The sequence below is a fragment of the Tursiops truncatus genome, chromosome 8 (genome assembly GCF_011762595.2).
Source record: "Tursiops truncatus isolate mTurTru1 chromosome 8, mTurTru1.mat.Y, whole genome shotgun sequence".
Classification (NCBI taxonomy): Eukaryota; Metazoa; Chordata; class Mammalia; order Artiodactyla; family Delphinidae; genus Tursiops; species Tursiops truncatus.
Window position 1 is genome coordinate 48,554,473 of NC_047041.1, and position 24,422 is coordinate 48,578,894.

Genomic DNA, 24,422 nt, shown 5'->3' on the forward strand with positions numbered 1-24,422 from the left:
ACCGTATGCTAACACATGTATATGGAATCTATAAAAAAGAATGGTCATGAAGAACCTAGGGGCAAGACGGGAATAGAGACGTAGACCTACTAGAGAATGGACTTACGGACATGGGGAGGGGGAAGGGTAAGCTGGGGCAAAGTGAGAGAGTGGCATGGACATATATACACTAACAAATGTAAAACCGATAGCTAGTGGGAAGCAGCCGCATAGCACAGGGAGATCAGCTCCGTGCTTTGTGACCACCTAGAGGGGTGGGATAGGGAGAGTGGGAGGGAGGGAGATGCAAGAGGGAAGAGATATGGGGATATATGTATAACTGATTCACTTTGTTATAAAGCAGAAATTAACACACCATTGTAAAGCAATTATACTCCAATAAAGATGTTAAAAAAAAGTCACTATTTAAATATGAGCCATCCATAAAATAGAATATTTTAGTCACGAAAATGGTATAGTTTGAAGAGTATTTACTGATGTGAGAAATGCTCAAGATACATGTGCAGAATGATTCCAATTATGTAAAAAAACAACTGTAGTTTCTAGGCTGATACTAAAGTTTATGTGGAAGTACAAGCACAATGTTTAAGAATAGAAAAAAAGAAAATCAAAGAATGTCACAAAAAATTACCAGATGTCAAAACAGTTATTTAAAGTATATGAAGAGCTTCCCTGGTGGCGCAGTGGTTGAGAGTCCGCCTGCCGATGCAGGGGACATGGGTTCGTGCCCCAGTCCGGGAAGATCCCACGTGCTGCGGAGCGGCTGGGCCCGTGAGCCATGGCCACTGAGCCTGCACGTCCGGAGCCTGTGCTCCGCAACGGGAGAGGCCACAACAGTGAGAGGCCCACGTACCGCAAAAATAAATAAATAAAGTATATGAAACTATAGGAATAGAAGAGTTGATTTAATGGAATAGAATGGTATTCAGAAACGTGTGTCTTAGAAAGCAATGAAGAAGGCATTACAAATTAGGGAAAGGAAGGACTGTTTAATAAATGAGCTATGATAAATGACTAGCCATTGGAAAAAAATAGATTCCCTTACTGAAAAATAAATTCCAGATTGATGAAAAGCTAAATGTAAAAAAAAGAAAGACTACGAAAAATATTATAATATAGAAATATTTTTTGACTTATAGAGTAAGGAAGCAAGACAAAACTCAAAAGCAATGAAAGTAAAAGTAAAGACTGACAGATGTGACTACAGAAATATTTATTTAAATCTGTGTATCAAAGGATATGATCTGTAAGGTTAAAAATGTTAGCAACACATATGACAGTGAGCCTATTGCTTTAATATACAAAGAATTCATATGAATCAATAAGAAAAGTTAAGCAGTTTTATAGAAAAATGGACAAAGGCCATAAACAGTTCACAGAAAAATAAATTACCAATAAATGTACGTAAAGATGCTTAATCAAGGAAATGCAAATTTTAAGTATAAAAATAATAATGCAATACCATTTTAATGCCAATTATACACTCAAAAAAGACTAGTAATACCCATGTTGATGTAAATGTGGGGAAATGGATCAGTGGAATTAAAATTGGAGAGTGCTTTTTAGAGAGTAATTTAGCATAATCTGTCGATTTTTAATTATAACCATTTTTTTAAAAGACTGCAGTTGACCCTTGAACAACACAGGGGTTGGGGCACTGACCGCCTGTGTAGTCAAAAATCTGCATGTAACTTTATAGTGGCCCTCTGTATCCGCAATTGCACATCCACAGCTTCAAGCAACCACAGATTGTGTGGTATGGTAGTATTTACTATTGAGAAAAATCTGCATCTAAGTGGACCCACTCAGTTCAAATCCATGTGTTCAAGAGTCAACTGCATGAAAATTTAAATGACAGAAGTTATTCTAGCTGTCTATTTTGAGAAGGATGTGCACTTTTTAAAAAATATAAATACCTATTTGCCACTTGTAGGATTTGACAAAGCACAAGCAGAAACAATTGTATCAGCATTAACCATTTTATCGAATGTCAGCCTCGATACTATCTATAAGGAGATGGTCACTCAAGCTCAACAGGTAATGTTTTCATTTTTATCACTTCTGACAGTTTCATTAGACAATCTTTTTCATAACTGCATCTCTGTTTAGCCACCCACCTTCTAAACACACCTGCATCTTCCTTATTATTCTCTCTAAAGGAACCAAAAACGAAAAACGTGTAGCAAAGTCAGTATCCAGAGAGACTGAGGAGTTAGAATAGTCATCACAAAATTATGGTAACACAAAGAGTAAAATTTTGTCAGATCTTTCATTGTGTAAGATAATTATATTATTTGAGTCATGGGATGGTGGTAGGTTGTTAGTGAAACAACTTTTTCCACATAGAAAGCCCACCACAGTAGAAGAGCTGACCAGTTTACTGCAGTCATGTGTATGTTCTGGTTAATTTTCACAAAGTTGGAAAGCTGGAAGGGACTTACATACATGGCTGGGAAGGAGTTCATAAATCACCTAAGATGCTTTAATCTGACCAGATAGCTGAATCCTTAAACGCCAAGTAATACCATTTACGAAGAACTTAAGAAGTGAGAGGCAGTGCGGGGGACTGCTCATATATGATCTTATTTAATCTCTCTAACAACCTTGAAAAGTAGGTAGAATTATTCTGTTTTACCACTGAAGAAAGGATCAGAGAGGTTCAGTAATTTGCAAGAGTTGTCATTGTGGTGCTATGGACAAAAAGCAATAATTTTATATGAAGGATAGAATAAGCTAAATGAATTTAACTGTAGAATAATAATTCATAATCTGTCAATCATGAATTAATTACTGTGTTGAAGAATCCGTTTTCTTTGGTTATATTTTTTTAATTTTTTAAATTTAGGCTTTCTTCTTCAGATAAATATTTCACAGCAGAGAAATATTAGGATTTCTTTCTTACATAAAATTAGGAGCTCTTGCATAAAACGTCATTACTTCAAAGGTCATGAAAGAGCGAAATTTTTAAAAGATTTTTTCTGTAATATCCAATTAATTATGTATTTAGAATTAAAAGCATTCAGCCCCTAGATTTAACTTAACTTTAAATTTGTATGTGTATTATTTTAGCTAAATTTATTCAGGATCATAACAGACTATTAATATTAAATCCACCAAAGAAAAAGCCACTCATTTAATCCCCCCCAAACCTTTGAGCTATCCTGAAAGAGCTAATGGTACTCTTAAATCAGATTTTTAAGTTTCTCTGCAATATAATCAGTGAATTAAAACTTTTTTGAGGAATTTTTATGCTGCCAGGGCCATTTAATCTTACATTTAAAATGTAGGATTAGGGGCTTCCCTGGTGGCGCAGTGGTTGAGAGTCCGCCTGCCGATGCAGAGGACACGGGCTCGTGCCCCGGTCTGGGAGGATCCCACATGACGCGGAGCGGCTGGGCCCGTGAGCCATGGCCGCTGAGCCTGCGCATCAACGGGAGAGGCCACAACAGTGAGAGGCCCGTGTACCACACACACACACACACACAAAATGTAGGATTGGATGTAGGAACACTACTACTGAACTTTTGGGTTTTTTATTACTGGTGTATGAAATCAAAATCCCATTCCATCCTTGAGCCATAGGCCATGAGGCAAACAAGCTTCATACCTGATCACTTCAGAAAGAGCCATGCTAAGTCAAGTGTGCTCAGTCTGAGAATTCGGTTATATTCTGAATTTGCTTCTAGTCTGAATAACATTCATATTCTCTGGTGGCGCCACAATAGTTACAATGATCACACTTTTAATAGATTTGACTGTATTAAATTTTTCCACTTAAAGTTTTTGAAGATGCACATACGTGCTATCTTATAGGCTTTTTGAGTCCCAAACTATTTAGAGGCGGAAAGGGAGATAGAAAGAGTTTAGAGTCACAGTACAGTAATTCCTTATTCTCAGGTTCAGAGTCTATAACAAGTATGTAGTTACATTTTCTACTCTTCTGTATGTAGTTCTGGTAATAAAATAACATTTTATTAAAGACTTAAACAAAAATAATATTATAGTTAATGTCTTCGAACTCCTTCATAATGATATTTGGGGGGAACAAGACCGACAACCCCTAGAGGCCACTTCTGTATGATTTCTGAGGTAATTCTCATGAATATTTCCAGCAGAACTGCATAAAAGAAAATGAACCTCCCTCCCCAATAATATAGATGAGGGATAGGGAAAGCATTAGAGTCAGGGATGTCTATTGTACACAGTAAAAAATACTTTTTCATTTTATGATAGGAATAATATTTAAAGCAAAACTCCCTCCACATCAAAACATTGGAGTCACACTGTCCTGCTTCAGCCATTTAGACACCTGTCTCATCACATTCATCGAATGCTAACTGTGCACCAAGTATTACTGTAAGCATTTTACATGCATTATATCATTTAGTCCTCAAAACAACTCTATAAGATATAGGTAGTTTTTATTCCCATTTCAGCAAAGAGGAGGTCAAAGAAGCTAAATAACGGGCCCAAAGGCTCATAGTAAATGTCAGCGTTTGGATTCAAACCCAGGCAGCCTGACTCCAGACCTCACATTTTTAACCTCCAGTCTATGTGGCTGTGCCATCTGACCGCTGTTCTTAGAGAACATGTGTGCATTCCAGACCCTTTGAAGACTGAGTCATTCCGTAGCCATGCATCTGGAACTACTGTAGCCTCTGTTTTCTAAATGTCAAGGCAGTTCTGAAATAGCCTTTTTCACCCATATTGTGGTCAGTGGAGGACTGTAACCCCAACAATGCACTCCTAGCCACAAACTATGACAAAATGGGAGTTCCACTAGTCATTGTTCTTGTTTGGGTTTTTCTGTTTTGTTTATAAACCCTGTTATAGAGGGTCTTTTTCAAGGTTACACCTTCATCTACTTTTTCTTTTGATTAAAAAGAGATAAAAGATGAGTCAGCAAGCTACACGATTTTGAGAAGTTTAGTGGTTAACGTTACATTTGCCTTGTAAGACTGCTTTAAATCATTTCTACAAAAATGTCCCTCCCTAGCAAAGTAAAAGTTTATAAGTCTATCAGATAGGGCTTCCCTGGTGGTGCAGTGGTCAAGAATCCGCCTGCCAATGCAGGGGACCCAGGTTCGATCCCTAGTCTGGGAAGATCCCACATGCCACGGAGCAACTAAGCCCGTGCACCACAGCTACTGAGCCTGTGCTCTAGAGCCCGCTAACTCCTGAAGCCCGTGCTCCACAACAAAGAGTAGCCCCCGCTCATTGCAACTAGAGAAAGCCCACACGCAGCAATGAAGACCCAACACAGCCAAAATTAAATAAAATAAATTTTAAAAAAAGAAAGAACTTGTGTGGTGATGGAGGTGTTAACTAAAAACTTAAAAAAATAAATCTATCAGATAGGGGCCACCTTTTCTTTCACAAATTCTTTGTAGTGCCAAATATAGGAAAGATACTCAGGAATTTAAACCAAACTATGTTATACTGACAATTATTTAAATGATACTTCTATTTTATTACCTGACTTCTAAGTCTTATTCAGTATCCTAGAAATTTCTGATGGTAGAAGATCCTTCAAAATCAACTTCCCTGGCGGTCCAGTGGTTAAGACTCCGTGCTTCCACTGTCTGGGGTGCAGGTTCGATCCCTGGTCGGGAACCAAGATCCCGCAAGCCGCGCAGCCAAAAAATAAAAACTAAAAAAAAAAAAGCAAAGCAATGAAAGATAAAAACTTTCCCATGTAGATATTTTTAAAATAAATAAACAATAAAAAAAGAGTATTTGCTGAGGAGCTCTTGGAGGTTAAGTAAGCATTTAATTGGGATTCTTTCATTGAAAAGACCTAGACATGTGTTTCTCTTCACTGGGAAATACTTTTTCTTCCTTGAATCTCCTACTTCTTTTAATTTTGATATTTCAGATATATAGGTTTCATTTGTTTTGTTTTTTACTTAGCCAAGCAACATTATACCTTGTAGCAAGACAATAATTTTTTTTAATTTTCATGAACAACTCCATGCAAGGGGATGGCATCACTCAGTTATTTTAATTTTTCATTTTAGGAAATAACAGTACAGCAGTTAATGGCTCATTTGGACTCCATCAGGAAAGACATGGTCATCCTAGAGAAAAGTGAATTTGCAAATCTGCGAGCAGAGAACCAGGTGATACAAGTCTCAATTTATTACTAATAAAATAACTGATTTCATAAGTATCCTACTTGGTGAAGAATAGGACCCCAAAACAATTTCATGTGGTTATTAAATAATTATTAGCAAGTTTTTAGATAAAAGTATACATGTTTAACCATACCTAATCTATGTATACATCATAGTTTCTTGCATACTAAAGAATGACAGTTGTATCTTAAACAGGTCACATAAAAGGAAATCTTTGATCTACATATATTTTATTAAATTTCTAGTGTAGTTCAGAATAATGTTCTCAGAACTGACAGTAATGTAGCATTTTCCATTTTTTTGGTTCTGTAATAATTATTTTGTCACTTAAGAGAAAAATGTTTCTGTAATTCAGTCAGAACTTTGTTGTTACCCACTAGCTTAAAATATTTTAAAATTTAGAATATCAATCTTTTTTTATTTTTAAGTAGAATACAGTTGGTCCCCCCTTATCTGCATTTTCGCTTTCCACAGTTTTAGTTACTTGTGGTCAACTGCAGTCTGAAAATATTAAGTGGAAAATTCCAGAAATAAACAGTTCATATGTTTATGTCACACTGATCTGAGTAGCATGATGAAATCTTTCACCGTCCCACTCCATTCCCCCCAGGACATGAATCATCTCTTTGTCCAGTGTATCCACACTGTATATGCTACCTACCCATTAGTATAAGAAAAAACATAGTACATATAGGGTTCAGTACTATTCGAGGTTTCATCCACTTGGGGTCTTGGAACATATCCCCAGTGGATCAGGGGGGACTACTGTATTGAAACATAAATACATTGTCTAATGTTATGTTCATAATTATTTTCTGAATACGATGAACTGTTAGTTCTTTTTTTGTCTTTATTCTTTATCAGATAATGTATTAGAAATCCACAGAATGTCCAATTTTTGCTTATGCAAGGTTTCAGATTTTTTTTAATAAATCATAATATGGACTTTGATTTAACACCAATTGTGTGTGATCTTTCTTTATACCTAGAAAATGAAAATTGAATTAGAACAAGTTAAGCAACAACTGATAGTAAGTGAAACTTTTTTCCCCACTTCAGAATAGTTCATTAATTTCAGAACAAATATTCATTACAAGATCACTTTCTTAATTTTTTTTTTCTTTAAAGAATGAAACCAGTCGAATCAGAGCAGATAATAAACTGGATATCAACCTAGAAAGGAGCAGAGTAACAGATATGGTAATGTGCTTTTAAATGTACTTTTTTGCACTTACTCCTTTTTAATTCCTTTTAGTCTTTTTTTTAACCTCTTGACAAACCATATCGTTTAGTTTACAGATCAAGAAAAGAAACTTATGGAGGCAACCACAGAATTTACCAAAAATGTAAGCTGCCATGTAAAAGTTTCTCTTCTGTATAGCTCTCATGCCTTATGTAACTGCCTTTATATGTATCATTTTATAAGTTTGGACTTCAACAAGCTAGCCCTATAGATTCCATGATTTCCTCATAGCTGTTATAGTTAACCAGTACTTTGGGGGAAGCTGCTACCAGGTGGAGGGGAGTACTTGAGCTGTGACTTCTGAGTCAGAATCAAGCTTTCCAGGTAGCATACTTTTTTTTAACTAAATTATTTTTATATGGAAGAGAACTATTTTTTTAAAAAGACAAGGATTCACAATTAGTATTTAAGGAATGCCTAGGTTCAGTCAAATAAAAAATTTTTATGTTAGATACTGTTTTACTTAACTTTTTTGTCTATTAATTTATTTAATCCTCATATCAGCCTCTGTGTGAGGTAGGCACTCTATTCCCATTCTACCAATTTGGAAAGTGAGGCAGAAGGAAGTTAAGGTCACACAACTAAAAAGTGGTAGAGCCAGATGTCAACCTGGATTCTAAATTCCATACTCATAACTACTGTTTACCTCTCAGTAATCCTAAATTGTGATCATTAATTAATCTCTGTGGCTGAGTAAAACCTAGCTTTCTGACTCAGCCTAGTCCTTTTCTTAAAAGTTAAGAAGTCACTCGGTCTACAGTCTAACATAAGAGACATCACTCTTGATTATAATTCAGTAGACGCGAAGGTCCCATTTGCCGTTCTAAGCAGCCTATATTCCCTTCTCTAACTTCTTGGCCAGATAAAGGAGATAAACAAGGAAATCAACAAATTCTCTCCCAGCTAATTTCTGAGCTATAAATATCATCTCATTTCTCTTTCTACCCCTTAGTCCCTATGCATATAGCATTCAGTGTTACCCAACAAGCATTTCTGCCATCTCCTTTAAATACTGGTGCCAGTTCATATTATAAACCCAGTTGGTTTTTCCTTTTGCAAAATATATTTAAAGTTTTAACTATGATATCCTAAGGACTTTATACAAATAAGGTGATAGTTCTGTGACTAACATTTTTGCTTCTTAGTTTATCCTCATATATTTAGGTCTCAAATACAGGCATACCTCAGAGGTATTGCAGGTCCATTTCCAGACAACAGCAATAAAGCAAATACTGAAATAAAGTGAGTCACACAAATTTTTTGGTTTCCCAGTGCATATAAAAGTTATGTTTACAATATACTGTAGTTTATTAAGTGTGCAGTAGCACTATATCTAAATAAACAATATCTATACCTTAATTTAAAAATAACTGCTAAAAAGATGCTAACCATCTTCTGAGCTGTCAGTGCATGGTAATCTTTTGCAATAGTAACATCAGAGATCACTGGTCACAGATCACCATAATAAATATAGTAATAATGAAAAAGTTTGAAGTACTGCAAGAATCACCAAAATGTGACACAGAGACATGAAGTGAGCAAATGCTCATGGAAAAATGGCGCCGATACACTTGTTTGACTCAGGGTTGCCACAAAGCTTCAATTTGTTTAAAAACAGCATGCAGCATCTTCGAAGCACAATAAAATGAGGTATGCCTGTATCTTCCTGTGAGGTTTTTAGTAGAAGGTGCCCAGAATGTGATAATCCTAAGAAATAGTCTCCAAATATCAAAGTGGAAGGAATACTTTTGTCAATTTGTAATATTCATGTAGTGTTATTTTTTCTTTTTAATATCACTGTGCTTTTTTACTGTTTCCCCACTTAAAACTTTTGTTACACAAAATTAGCCCATAAGTGAGGATTTCTAAAGTAAACATTTTTCTCCATGATACACAGGGACAAAATTTAATTGTCTTATTCTTAATTACTACAGGATACCAAAACCAGAGGTATTATTTCAGAGACCGGTAACAAAATTGACACTGAAATTGCTTCTTTAAAAACCCTAATGGAGTCTAACAAGCTTGAGACAATTCGTTACCTTGCAGGTAAGGCTGTGTTTGTCAGAGAAAGGAATTACTGTCATTTGATTTTCGGACTTATTAGCTCCTACCTCCCAAGGTAGCCATGGGGTACAGAAGAAAAAAGGAGGAGCTGTAACAGATCTCCTTTATTGTTTGGTTCCCTGGAGTACTTGGAAAATGTAAGTTTAACAGGCAGTAAATTTAGGATATAAGTTTAACAGGCAACTCTGCATCCTCCTAATGGGAAAAAGCATATGGATGTCAAAGATAAACATAAACACAAGTACAAAACGATGCAAAGATACACTGGGTATTCCACAATGAAAAAAACGAAAATTTTTAGATAAAGATCACCAAGATAGATACAGACCAGTAAAAACCACAGCAAGCAAAGGGGCAAAAACTACCTCCTATCTTGAATCCAACTGACAGAGCAGGGATACTACCCAAAATTAGATTATTTGTCACATACTGAGTTCCTCAAGTACCATGTGACCTGACCAATTTACAGAGCCCCAAGGAGTTAGAAAGAATGCCCTAGTCAAGTAGTACATTTTTCTTTGTATAAAAAAGTAATACATTTTCATCCTAAATTGTTCATATAATTCAAAAGCAATATAGTAAAAGTGAAAGCCTTCTCCCTCCCCATGTGTATTTACTATTAGTAGTATATATCTTTCTAGGCTTTTCTTTCTATATGTGAACATTGCAGATTTTTTAAACAGTAATTAGATGATACTGTACAGAGTACAACTTCTAAAAATTTAACCAAATGTTTTGATTATCTTTCCACATGAATACATATATAGACTTTTTTTTTTTACTAGAAAACATACTATTCCATTGTATGAAAATACCATAATTTATTTATCCAAACCTCTATTAACAGACATTCTGCTCCCAACTGTTTTTATTAAAAACAATATTGCGGGCTTCCCTGGTGGTGCCAGTGGTTAAGAATCCACCTGCGAACACAGGGGACACAGGTTCAAGCCCTGGTCCGGGAAGATCCCACATGCCGTGGAGCAATGAAGCCCATGTGCCTAGAGCCTGTGCTCCGCAACAAGAGAAGCCCCTGCTCGCCACAACTAGAGAAAGCCCACGTGCAGCAACGAAGACCCAATGCAGCCAAAAATAAATAAAATAAATTTATTTTAAAAAATATTGGACCAAATAGCCCTATATATGTGTGAGTAAATACACACACACCCCTTTATGCCATCATGCTAGTATTTCTATATAATAAATTGCTTATGCACATCTAAAAATTGGGGTCAAAAAGATAGGCACATTTAAAATTTTTATGTTATTGAATTGTCCAAAATAAAATTGCTGCTTTATACCATCAGTGATTTTCTGGGTAGGCACTAATTATGTTGAAGTGGCAGCAGGAGTAGAGATGGAGCCCCTAGCCCTCAGCTGATGCACACCCCGACTCCCCCTTCCTCTCTTCAACTTGAATGACTTAGCATCTAAGATCCATTTGAAGAAAGGGTTCTAAGGCTAAAACAAGATTTGAAAACCCCTATTCTAGCAAAGTCTCTGGAACCAGAGATCATCTGTCCAATAGGAATGCTAACAGGAAATGCCAAATCAGCACAGTTTGCAGTGTTCATTCCCACTTTCAAAATAGACCTCAAAGCACCCCAGGTTAGGAAGAGCTTTGTATTCCACTCAGCTTCTTCTAATGTATTTACCTAAAGAGTTATCTTCCTCTCCTTTTTTCACTGTGGATTTACAACTAACAGTTCTGAAGGCACCACCCTTTATTTTTAAGAGCAACAGCAACTACCTTGGAGACAGGTACACATAGTGTTGAGTCCTGCTTCCACCACTTGCTAGCAGTAAAACTTTGGGCTTGTTGCCTCGTCTGTATGATGGGAATACTATCACCAACCTCATAGGGTTTTAATTATGGATAAATACGGTGATACATGAAATTCTTTAGCACACTATCTGGAACATGGTAAGTAGTAGCATGGTAAGTAGTAGGATCAAATGAGAGAATGTATAATTGACCAGTGGCAACAAGACAAGAAACTGTTTGTTATTCTTTCTCCTCAACTGTCCAGCTTCCCCCTGTGTCTCAGAGAGACCTAATCCCATTTCTTAAAGGAAATGATCTTGTCATTAATCAAGTTTCAGTAAGTAGTGTGACCAAATGGGATAATGTATAATTAGATTTACAGATTAAAAAAATAGGATAGCCTTAACTATGAAAGGCTGTTTCTCATGTCTTTTTTTTTTTTTTTTTTTAGTTGTTTGGCTGCGTGCAGGCTTTCTCTAGTTGCGGCACGCGGGGGCTACTCTTCATTGCAGTGCACGGGCTTCTCATTGCAGTAGCTTGTCTTGTTGCGGAGCACGGGCTCTAGGTGCATGGGCTCAGTAGTTGTGGCACAGGGGCTCTAGAGCACAGGCTCAGTAGTTGTGGTGCACGGGATTAGTTGCTCCGCGGCATGTGGGATCTTGCCAGACCAGGGCTCAAACCCGTGTCCCCTGCATCGGCAGGCGGATTCTTAACCGCTGTGCCACTAGGGAAGTCCCTCTTGTGTCTTTAATCATAGAAGTTTGCTCTTCATCTCAGAGTCTCTATTTTAAAATCATGGGTGTTTAAACAGACTAGAATCTAGGGAGTCCCTAAAAGCCTCACCCAAATTCACCTTCTTAAGGAGAACAGAAAGGTTTTCTATCCAGTATGATGTAACATAGAGAACAGGTGGTATATTAACTGTTTAAAAAGCCTGATGCAGGCCTTCCCTGGCAGCACAGTGGTTAAGAATCCGCCTGCCAGTGCAGTAGACACGGGTTCTAGCCCTGGTCCAGGAAGATCCCACATGCCGCGGAGCAGCTAAGCCGGGGCGCCACAACTACTGAGCCTGCGCTCTAGAGCCCGCGAGCCACAACTACTGAGCCCATGTGCCACAACTACTGAAGCCTGTGCTCCTAGAGCCCATGCTCTGCAATGAGAAGCCACCACAATGAGAAGCCCACGCACCGCAACAGAGTATCCCCCCCGCTTGCCACAACTAGAGAAAGCCCACAGGCAGCAATGAAGACCCAACAGAGCCAAACACAAACATATTAATAAATAAATAAATTTAAAAAAAAATAAAAAGGCTGATGCTTTCTCTGCCTTTTCTTCTACCTCATTGAGTTTTTTTTAAAGGGCTTCCATTAAAATTTCATTTTTTATTTATAAATTTTTAATAATTATGAAATCACTTTTTCTTTTTGCCATTTTTTTTTAATAATTGCCTCACCATACTGTGTTAGTTTCTGTTGCACAACAAAGCGAATCAGCCATATGCATACACATGTACCCATATCCCCTCCCTCTTGAGCCTCCCTTCCATCCTCCCTTTACCACCCCTCTAGGTCATCGCAAAGCACCAAGCCGATCTCCCCGTGCTATGCTGCTGCTTGCCACCAGCCAACTATTTTACATTCAGTAGTGTATATATGTCGATGCTCCTCTCACTTTCTCCCAGCTTTGCCCTCCCACCCCATGTCCTCAAGTCCATTCTCTATGCCTACCTCTTTATTCCTGTGCTGCAACTAGGTTCATCAGCACCATTTTTTTTGTTTTTTTTAGATTCCATATATATGCGTTAGTATAACGGTATTTTTCTCTTTCTGACTTACTCTGTATGACAGATTCTGGGTCCATCCACCTCACTACAAATAACTCAGTTTCATTTCTTTTTATGGCTGAATAATACTCCATTGTATATATGTCCCACATCATCTTTATCCATTCATCTGTTGATGGACATTTAGGTTGGTTCCATGTCCTGGCTATTGTAAATAGTGCTGCAGTGAACATTGTGGTGCATGTCTCTTTTTGAATTATTGTCTTCTCAGGGTATATGCCCAGTAGTGGGATTGCTGGGTCGTACAGTAGTTCTATTTTTAGTTTTTTAAGGAACCTCCATACTGTTTTCCATAGTGGTTGTATCAATTTACATTCCCACCAACAGTGTAGGAGGGTTCCCTTTTCACCACACCCTTTCCAGCATTTATTGTTTCTAACTTTTTTGATACTGGCCATTCTGACTGGCATGAGGTGATATACCTCACTGTAGTTTTGATTTTCATTTCTCTAATAATTAGTGATGTTGAGCATCTTTTCATGTGCTGCTTGGCCATCTGTATGTCTTCCTTGGTGAAATGTCTGTTTAGGTCTTCCGCCCATTTTTTAACTGGATTGTTTGTTTTTTTGATATTGAGCTCCATGAACTGTTGGTATAGTTTGGAGACTATTCCTTGGTCTGTTGTTTAATTTGCAAATGTTTTCTCCCATTCTGAGGGTTGTCTTTTTGTCTTGTTTATGGTTTCCTTTGCTGTGTAAAAGCTTTTAAGTTTAATTAAGTCCCATGTGTTTGTTTTTATTTCTGTTACTCTAGGAGGTGGTTCAAAAAGATCTTGCTGTGGTTTATGTCAAAGAGTGTTTTTCCTATGTTTTCCTCTAAAAGTTTTATAGTGTCTGGTCTTACATTTAAGTCTTAATCCATTTGGAGTTTATTTTTGTGTACGGTGTTACGTAATGTTCTAATTTCATTCTTTTACATGAGGCTGTCCAGTTTTCCCAGCACCACTTATTGAAGAGGCTGTCTTTTCTCCATTGTATGTTCTTGCCTCCTTTGTCATAAATTAGGTGCCCATATGTGCGTGGGTTTATCTCTGGGCATTCTAACCTGTACCCTTGATCTATATTTCTGTTTTTGTGCCAGTACCATACTGTCTTGATTACTGTAGCTTTGTGGTATAGTTTGAAGTCAGGGAGCCAGATTCCTCCAACTCCGTTTTTCTTTCTCATGATAGCTTTGGCTATTCAGGGTCTTTTGTGTTTCCATACGAATTGTAAGATTTTTTTGTTCTAATTTTGTGAAGAATGCCATTGGTAGTTTGATAGGGATTGCACTGAATCTGTAGATTGCTTTGGGTAGTATAGTCATTTTCACAATATTGATTCTTCCAGTCAGAGAACATGGTATATTTCTCCGTCTGTTTATGTCATCTTTGATTTTTTTCATCAGTGTTTTATAGTTTTCTGAGTACAAGTCTTTCACCTCCTTAGGCAGATTTATGCCTAGGTATTTTATTCTTTTTGTTGCAATGGTAAATGGGAGTGTTTCCTTAATTTCTCTTTCTTATTTTTCTTTGTTGGTGTATAGGAGTGCCAGAGATTTCTGTGCATTTTGTATCCTGCAACCTTACCAAATTCATTGATTAGTTCTAGTAGTTTTCTGGTGGCATCTTTAGGATTTTCTATGTATAGTATCATGTCATTGGCAAATAGTGACAGTTTTACTTCTTCTTTTCCAATTTGTATTCCTTTTATTTCTTTTTCTTCTCTGATTGCTGTGGCTAGGACTTCCAAAACTGTTGAATAACAGTGGCGAGAGTGGACATCCTTGTCTTGTTCCTGATCTTAGAGGAAATGCTTTCAGTTTTTCAGCATTGAATATGATGCTTGCTGTGGGTTTGTCATAATATGGCCTTTATTATGTTGAGGTAGGTTCCCTCTATGCCCATTTTCTGGAGAGTTTTTATCATAAATGGGTGCTGAATTTTGTCAAAAGCATTTTCTGCATCTATTGAGATGATCATATGGTTTTTATTCCTTAATTTGTTAACGTGGTATATCACATTGATTGATTTGCGTATATTGAAGAATTCTTCCATCCCTGGGATAAATCTCACTTGATCATGGTGTATGATCCTTTTAATGTGCTGTTGGATTCCTGTTTGTTAGTATTTTGTTCAGGATTTTTGCATGTATGTTCATCAGTGATATTGGTCTGCAATTTTCTTTTTTTGTGATATCTTTTTCTGGTTTTGGAATCAGGGTGATGGTGGCTTCGTAGAATGAATTTGGGAGTGTTTCTCCCTCTGCAGTTTTTTGGAAGAGTTTGAGAAGGATTGGTGTTAGCTCTTTTCTAAACGTTTGATAGAATTCGCCTGTGAAGCTATCTGGTCCTGGACTTCTGTTTCTTGGAAGATTTTTAATTATGCTTTCAGTTTCATTACTTGTGATACGTCTGTTTATATTTTCTAATTCTTCCTGTTTCGGTCTTGTAAAATTGTACCTTTCCAAGAATTTGTCCATTTCTTCATGGTTGTCCATTTTATTGGCATATAGTTGTTTGTAGTAGTCTCTTATAATCCTTTGTATTTCTGCAGTGTCCCTTGTGATTTCTCCTTTTTCATTTCTAATTTTATTGATTTGCACCCTCTCCCTTTTTATCTTGATGAGTCTGGCTAAGGGTTTATCAATTTTGTTTATCTTCTCAAAGAACCAGCTTTTAGTTTTATTGATCTTTGCTATTGTTTTCTTTGTTTCTATTTCATTTATTTCTGCTTTGATCTTTATGATTTCTTTCCTTCTACTGAATTTGGATTTTCTTTGGTCATCGTTCTCTAGTTGTTTTAAGCGTAGGGTTAGATTGTTTATTTGAGATTTTTCTTTTTTCTTGAGGTGAGATTGAATTGCTGTAAACTTCCCTTTTAGAACTGCTTTTGCTGCGTCCCATAGGTTTTGGGTCGTTGTGTTTTTGTTGTCATTTGTTTCTATGTATTTTTTAATTTCTTCTTTGATTTCTTCAGTGATCTCTTGGTTTTTTTGTAGTGCACTGTTTAGCCTCCATGTATTTGTGTTTTTCACAGTTTTTTTCCTCTTAATTGATTTCCAGTCTCACGGCATTTTGGTCAGAAAAGATGCTTGATATGATTTCAATTTTCTTAAATTTTCCGAGACTTGATTTGCAACCCAAGATGTGATCTATCCTGGAGAATGTTCCATGGGCGCCTGAGGAGAAAGTGTATTCTGCCACTTTTGGGTAGAATGTTCTGTAAATATCAATTAGATCTATCTAGTTTATTGTGTCATTTAAAGCTTGTGTTTCTTATTTATTTTCTGTTTGGATGATCTGTCCTTTGGTGTAAGTGGGGTGTTAAAGTCCCCTACTATTATTGTTACTGTCGATTTCTCCTTTCATGGTTGTTAGCATTTGCCTTATGTATTGAGGCACTCCTATGTTGGGTGCATAAACATTTATAATTATTATATCTTCTTGGACTGATCCTTTTATCATTATGTAGTGTCCCTCCTTTTCTCTCGTAACAATCTTTATTTTAAAGTCTCTTTTATCTGATATAAGTATTGGTACTCCAGCTTTCTTTTGATTTCCTTTTGCATGGAATATGTTTTTCCATCCCTTCACTTTCAGTCTGTATATGTTTCTAGGTCTGAAGTGGGTCTCCTGTAGAGAGCATATATATAGGTCCTGTTTTTGTATCCATTCAGCCAGTCTGTGTCTTTTGGTTGGAGCATTTAATCCGTTTACATTCAAGGTTATTATTGATATGTATGTTCCTATTACCATTTTCTTAATTGTTTTGGGTTTGTTTTTGTGGGTCTTTTTCTTGTTTTGTGTTTCCCACTTAGAGAAGTTTCTTTAGCATTTGGTGTTAATGAATTCTCTTAGCTTTCGTTTGTCTGAAAAGCTTTTGACTTCTCCATCGAATCTGAATGAGATCCTTGCTGGGTACAGTAATCTTGGTTGTAGGTTTTTCTCTTTCATCACTTTTAAGTATATCCTGCCACTGCCTTCTGGCCTGCTAGTTTCCACTGAAAAATCAGCTGATAGCCTTATGGGGATTCCTTTGTATGTTATTTTTTGTTTTTCCCCTGCTGCTTTTAATATTTTTCCTTTGAATTTAGTTTTTGTTAGTTTGATTAATATGTGTCTTGGTGTGTTTTTCCTAGGGTTTATCCTGTATGGGACTCTCTGTGCTTCCTGGACTTGGGTGACTATTTCCTTTCCCACATTAGGGAAGTTTTCCACTATAATCTCTTCACATTATTTTCTCAGACCCTTTCTTTTTCTCTTCTGGGACCCCTGTAATTCAAACGTTGGTGCATTTAGTATTGTCCCAGAGATCTCTGAGATTGTCTTCAATTCTTTTCATTCTTTTTTCTTCATTCTGCTCCTCAGCAGTTATTTCCACCATTCTGTCTTCCAGCTCACTTATTTGTTCTTCTGCCTCTGTTATTGTTATTGATTCCTTCTGGTGTATTTTTCATTTCAGTTATTGTGTTGTTCATCTCTGTTTGTTTGTTCTTTAGTTCTTCTAGATCTTTGTTAAACATTTCTTGTATTTTCTCAATCCGTGCTTCCATTCTGAGATTCTGGATCATCTTTAATATCATTACTCTGAATTCTTTTTCAGGTTGATTGCCTATTTCCTCTTCGTTTATTTGGTCCTGTAGGTTTTTACCTTGCTCCTTCATCTGTGACATATTTTTTTTGCCATCTCTTTTTTTTTTTCTCTTATGAGTGGGATTGTGTTCCTGTTTTACTGGTTGTTTGGCTTGAGGCTTCCAACACGAGTTTGTAGGCTATTGGGTAGAGCTGGGTCTTGGTGCTGAGATGAGGAACTCTGTGAGACCTCACTCTGATGAATATTCCCTGAGGTCTGAGGTTCTCTGTTAGTCCAGTGGTTTGGACTTGGAGCTCCCCCCACAGGAGCTTCCTCCTAACCCTGGGCTCACAAATCAAAATCCTGCAAGCTGCATGGGGTGGCAAAAAAAAAATAACAAAGTAAAAAATAAAATTAGACTAGGAAACTAACAGATATGTTAGAAATAATGTAAAAATAAAAATATAGATGAATCGACAACCGGAAGGGACATCAGTACCACAATAGTAAAAACGAGGAGGAGGAGGAAAAAGAAAAAAGATCGGGGGGAGGGCGTTGGCTGTGGAGAGCAGGACCTTAGCAAGGGTGAGGTTTGGGCGATGGGCAGGGCCAATGCTCAGGACCCACAGGGCTGGAAAAGGCCCCGGGGGCTCCAGGGGGTAGGGCTTAGGCTCAAGCAACAGAAGGGACCCAGGTGTGCCCCCCACCCCTCGTTTCAGAGGGCAGGGGACCTCACCTTGGAGCCCAGCAGGCTTCCTGGGCTCGAGTGGGCAGGACAAACGCCCTCCTCTCCTGCTCCTCCAGTCTGGGGTCTGGGAGTGCCCCTCCTGCCTGCCACTCCTGATCTCCCCAGCCTCCTTCCTATGCCCCCAGTACCAATGCAGCTGGGTGGGAGGGTGGCGAAGAGGGAGCCTTGGAGGGCAGGGGACTGGCCTGGGAGCTCAGCAGGCACGAAATCATTTTTAAATGTACTGAAAAGGCAATTAAAATTTTCTTTTGGATGATACAGATGTCTGTTTTACTGGCTTAACTACGTAATTTTTCAGTACATGTAAGAAAGGTGGTTTTTCACTTATAAATTATTTCTAAAATTAGAGTTTGTAATTATTTAAAGTAGTCATTGTTAATAGTGCTAATGTTAATAATGACTTTAAACACTTTATAGATTCTAACTGACATAATGTACACTTTTAAATTACTGTCATCCTTATTCTGGTTTAAAATACAGGAAGCTTTTAAGAAGAATTGATATTAATCCAGCCCTAATGGATACCCTTTATCCTTAGCTTAATTTTCTAGGGAATTAAAAACCTAAAGTAGAAAATTGGTTGGATTGGGAATTCCTTGGTGGTCCAGTGGTTAAGACTCCATGCTTCCAATGCAGGAGGCGTGGGTTTGATCCCTCGCTGGGAAACTAAGATCCCACATGCCGCTCAATGCAGGCAAAGAAAAGAAAACTGGTTGGATTTCCTGATTTTGCTTTCAATTTAAATTGAAGATGACATTATTCTCTTTGTCTCTGCAAGATAATCACAAATGCATTACCTATAACATGTTTTCTTCTTTTCACAGCCTCAGTGTTTACTTGCCTGGCAATAGCGTTGGGATTTTATAGACTCTGGAAATAACAGTGAAACTACTATATTATGCTCCTACTCCTGCTGCTGTTGACTTCTTAGAACAAACACTGTGCCAGGATGGATTTACTCTGAACATTGAAAGTTGCAGTAGAAACTTAATACAAGATTATTTAAAGTACATATGGACTAAAGGAAATGTTTTAGAATGGGAAGGTGTATTTTGTCTTTGTTTTTTATATATGTCTTTATTTCATTATGTTGAAAAGATGCCATTCAAAACCTGATTGATTTGAGATAGACAGGCATTTTGTCTTTATCCTTTTGATAGCTCATAGAAACTGAACCAGAGTTTTCTTGTTTGCTTGAACAACTGTAAATCATACAGGATTTCTTTGGTATGTGTTGCAAACTTGTTTAGTTATAAATAGGGAATCTAAAGTATAGAGCAATCAAAAGACTGACCTTGTATGGTCCAGCGAGTGAGAATCAGAGGCTCTCCAACTAAGTTTTTTTCAAAGAGCTAACAGTTGGCTTGTTTTCAAAACAAAACTTTCTGTATTTTGATTCAAAATATCTCAGAATCCTCTTGCCTAAGAAAATTCTTGGCACACTGTAGATAAATTTGTGTTGGATTAATAAATAAAGACCATATAGGTTCCATTGTAATAAACTCTACAGTACATTTGCTCACTCAGTAAATAAGAATGCCTGCTATGGGCCAGACAACATGCTGGTACCCATGTGCACAGAGCTGAACATGGCTTCCTTATCATGGAACTGACAATCTTAGTTGGAGAAGACAGACAGTAAACAGGTAAATTATTCATTTGTTACAATTTAAAATATGCTAAAATACTGAGAGGGAGTATTTCTTTCCTCCATGTGAAGGAAGCTCCAGTAGCATAATATTGTAATCACTCTTCCTTCAACCACCCTGCCCTAGGTGATTAAGTAAGGTGAAAGGAGAAACAAGGCCCAAGTAGCCCAGCCACTTCTCCCCATTCCTGTTTGGGACCAGCCTGTCTACAGAGAACATTCATTCTGTTCTGCTCCTGTAGGATCAAGTTCACCTCTACAGGGTGAGGCCTGCTCTAGTACAGTGATACTTGGGACAAGGTAAGTCCGATTCGGGGGTCAGTGATAAGTTTACTGGACTGAAGATATTAACCACATTCTCCAATATCCGTTTTATCAGTAAATAAAGGTATTATTTAGGTCCTTATATCAGTTCATTTTTTTGAGTTTATTTTTGTATATGGGGTTAGAGAACGTTCTCATTTCATTCTTTTACATGTAGCTGTCCAGTTTTCCCAACACCACTTATTGAAGAGATTGTCTTTTCTCCATGGTATATTCTTGCCTCCTTTGCTGAAGATTAATTGGCCATAGGTGTGTGAGTTTCTCAGCTCTCTATTCTGTCCCACTGATCCAGATATCTGTTTTTGTGCTAATACAACACTGTATTGATTACTGTAGCTTTGTAGTATTGTCTGAAGTCTGGGAAGGTTATGCCTCTAGCTTTGTTCTTTTTCCTCAGAATTGCTTTGGCAATTCTGGGTCTTTTGTGGTTCCGTATAAATTTTAGGATTATTTGTTCTAGTTCTGTGAAAAATGTCATGGGTTGTGGTCAGAAAAGATTCTTGAAATAATGTCTATCCTCTGAAATTTGTTGAGGCTTGTTTTGTGTCCTAGTATGTGGTCTATACTAGAGAATGTCCCATGTGCACTTGAAAAGAATGTGTATACTGGTTTTTTGGGGTGTTATGTCCTGAAGATATCAATTAAGTCTAACTGTTCTATTGTGCTATTTAGGATCTCTGTTGCCTTATTGATTTTCTGTCTGGAAGATCTGTGTCCATTAATGACAGTGCAGTGTTAAAGTCTCCTACTCTTATTGTATTCCTGTCAATTTCTCCCTTTATGTTTGGTAGCATTTGTTTTATATATTTAGGTACTCCTATATTGAGTGCATATATGTTAATGAGTGTACTACCCTCTTCTTGTATTGATCCTTTTATCATTATACAGGGTCCTTCTTTATCTTTCTTTAAGGCCTTTGTTTTTTAAAGTCTATTTTGTCTTATATGAGTATTGCTACCCCCACTTTCTTGTCATTTCCATTTGCATGAAATATCTTTTTCCATCCCCTCATTTTCAATCTATGTGTGTGTCCTTCACCCTAAAGTGGATCTCCTGTAGGCAGTATATTGTAGGTTCTTGTTTTATTATCCAGTCTGCCATTCTGTGTCTTTTGATCAGAGCATTTAGTGCATTGACATTTAAAGTAATTATTGATAAATATATATTTATTGCCATTTTAAACCTTGTTTTCCAGTTGATTTTGTATTTCTTCTTTGTTCCTTTCTTCTTTTTGTGTTTCCTTTTTTGATTTGATAGTTTTCTTTTGTATTATGCCTGAGTTCCTTTCTTTTGGGTTTTTGGGAATCTATTGTATGTTTTTTTGATTTGTGGTTACTCTGGTTTTCAACTATGTTAACTGTCACTATATCTACTTGCTTTAGACTGGTAGTCATATGAGCTCAAACACATTCTAAAAGATCTACATTTCTTACTCCCCTTCCCTACATTTTGTGATTTTCATGTCCTATTTTACATCTTCATGTTTATCCTTTTCTGTTCAATCATTTTCACAGAATTTTTTGGATTGTTTTTAACTGTGTACTGTCTTATTTAAATGATCTTCAATCCTTTTATATATTTACCTTTTCTATTGTGATTTTTCCCTTTCCTATAGATTGTTGCTTCTTTTCAATTTAGAGAAGAGCTTTCAATATTTCTTTTAAGATAGGTTTAATATTGCTGTTTACTCTTAGTTATTGCTTGTGTGAGAAATTCTTTTTGTCTCCTTCTATTCTAAATGATAATCTTGCTGGGTAGAATATCCTAGGTTGCAGGTTTTTCCCCTCCAGGACTTTGAATATGTCTTGCCATTTCCTTCTGGCCAGCAAAGTTTCTGTAGAGAAATCAGCTGATAACCTTATGGGGTTCCTTTATAACTGTTTTTCTCTTGCTGCCTTTAGAATCCTCTCTTTTACTATTTTAATTATGATATATCTTGGAGTAGATCTGTGTGAGTTCATCTTGTTTGTGCTTCCTGTGCTTCCTGGACCTGGATATCTAATACCTTCTTTAGGTTTGGGAACTTTTCAGCCATAATTTATTTGAATACATTTTCAATCCCCTTTTCTCTTTCTTCTTCTGGGAACCCTATTAGACGTAGTAGATTAGTGTGCTTTATATTATCCCATAGATAGCATACGTTCTGTCTGCTGTTTTGACTGGGTGATCTCCATTATTCTATCTTCCAGATCACTTATTTGTTCCTCTGCATTATTTACTTTGCTGTTTATTGCCTTTAGCTTCGGTTTTCATCTCGGCAATTGAGTTGTCTAATTTTGATTGGCTCCTCTTTACAGTTTCTAGTTCCTTGTTACAGTGATCTACATTTCTATCAATAGCATTTCTTAATTCCTTCAGCATTTTTATTACCTCCTTTTTGAACTCAGGGTCTGGTAGACTGTAGAGGTTTGTTTCACTGTTTGTCCTTTCAGGGGATTTCTCTTGTTCTTTTAATTGGGAGTAATTCCTTTGCTTCTTTTTTCTTATATTTTCTCTATGAATTTAGGAGAAGCAGTTATCTACTGTGGTCTGGAAGGGCTATTTTTATGTGGGAGCATCCCAGTGTAGCCTGCCTGAGTCCAATATCTTTGGTGCAAGAGCTGTTTTTGGTATCGATGCTTGCCACGTCTTTCCTGTGTGTGTGCCAGCCATTATCCCCTTGATAGGGAAGTGTGATTAGTGTCATGGTGACCAGAGCCCATAATGGATGTTGAGCAAGTCCTCCTCTTTGCTCTCTGGGTGTCACAGCCCTGTCAGGGGCAGGGTCTGCTCCCCAGTTGTTGTAGTGCAGATCCCCAGATCTGGTTCTCAGCTGTGGTGTGAAGTAGGCAGGACTGGAGCGCTCCCTCTGGGAGAGGAGCCACTGCATGTTCCTCCCCAGGAGCTGCCTGCCAGGACGTGGGATTCTGTGATGCTGCCTGCCACCTGGTGTGTGCACCCACAAAGATCAGTGTTGCTGGCACTGCCCTTTGGGCCCACCTCCTGGTAATAAGTTCAGAGCATACGCGCTCACCAAGCCACCAGCGCATAAACCCACTGGAGCTGCATCCCCTGAACCCGCAGTCAGCCCAGGGTGCCCTCAGGCACGCATGTGTGGTTCCAATGAAAAGTCCACCAGAGCAGGAACCTGCCAGAGCTGCATCCCAGCAACCACAGTGGGATGGCCAGCTATCAGTTCAGCTTTCAGCCCCACCTCCACATGCACATGCCCCCAGTTATGGTCTGGACCATGCTCCAGACCCTTTGGTCTGTCTCCATGCAACCAACCAGAGTCCTCTCCTTGGGTCTGTCTGCTGAAGCCTGAGTTTCAGCACCCAGTCACTCTGCACACCAGCAGGCGTACATCTTGGGCTGGGAAGCATGGTGATGTGGTCAGGACCTTCTGTGTTGGTCTCTCCATACCCTGCAGTGCCTCAGGCCAACTCCCATACCCTCCTCTTCAGCCTCTGAAGTTCCCTATCTGTCCTGGCATACCTCCCAGCTGGTGAAGGAGGTTCCCACGGTGAGGTTAGCATTCTTCCTTCACAGCTCCCTCCCAGGGGTGCAGGTCCCATTCCAATTCCTCCTCTTCTCCCTTTTCCCTTCATCCTACCCAGTTACATGGGGATCTTTCTTGAAGCTTTGGTTGTATGAGATCTGAAAGCATTCAGTGGTGTTCTGTGAGAACTATTCCACACGTGGCTGGATTTTTTGATGTATTTGTGGGAGGAGGTGAGCTCCACATCCCTCTACTTATAAAGGGGGAAAAAATGAGGCAGTGGAAAGCACTGTGGTCATCACCAACACTAAAATTAGTGATTGTCATTTTGTAGAATAGCTACATTGACTATATATATAACAGTGAATATACTAAATGATATATATCAACTCACCTGTTTTTCATCACAGTTCTCTTAGGTAGGTGGTATTATCCTCATTTTACAGCTAAAGAAACCAGGTAAGTGAAGTTAAGGTCACACAGTTGTAACTTCACACAGGTGAAGTTGCCAAGATCACATAGCAGATAAGTCACAAGACTTTAACTCAAGATTTTATGTTCTTACTCGATAGTAAGAGTAATCTCCAAGTTGAGTTCTCTGAGAACTCACTGTAGTTGTG

General features: G+C 37.8%; 2 protein-coding genes across 5 annotated transcripts in view; one reads left to right on the forward strand and one right to left on the reverse strand.

Moving 5' to 3' along the window:
• Nucleotides 1-19,396, forward strand: part of CCDC90B (coiled-coil domain containing 90B) — a 52,913-nt gene extending 33,517 nt beyond the window's left edge. The window contains exons 2-8 of one of the 4 annotated variants that reach the window (XM_073808355.1): nt 1,934-2,037; nt 6,018-6,119; nt 7,124-7,165; nt 7,263-7,334; nt 7,427-7,480; nt 9,312-9,426; nt 10,292-10,886. In XM_073808355.1, the coding sequence (XP_073664456.1) occupies nt 1,934-2,037; nt 6,018-6,119; nt 7,124-7,165; nt 7,263-7,334; nt 7,427-7,480; nt 9,312-9,426; nt 10,292-10,359 (557 nt within the window). In that variant the 3' untranslated portion in view covers nt 10,360-10,886. Of the gene's footprint in view, nt 1-1,933; nt 2,038-6,017; nt 6,120-7,123; nt 7,166-7,262; nt 7,335-7,426; nt 7,481-9,311; nt 9,427-10,291; nt 10,887-19,176 lie in introns of those variants that run through there. The other 3 variants (XM_019948705.3, XM_019948706.3, XM_033862179.2) reach the window with 3 other exon arrangements.
• Nucleotides 17,067-24,422, reverse strand: part of ANKRD42 (ankyrin repeat domain 42) — a 65,809-nt gene continuing 58,453 nt past the window's right edge. The window contains exon 13 of the mRNA XM_073809431.1: nt 17,067-24,248. Within this exon, the coding sequence (XP_073665532.1) occupies nt 24,218-24,248 (31 nt within the window). The 3' untranslated portion in view covers nt 17,067-24,217. The remainder of the gene's footprint in view (nt 24,249-24,422) is intronic.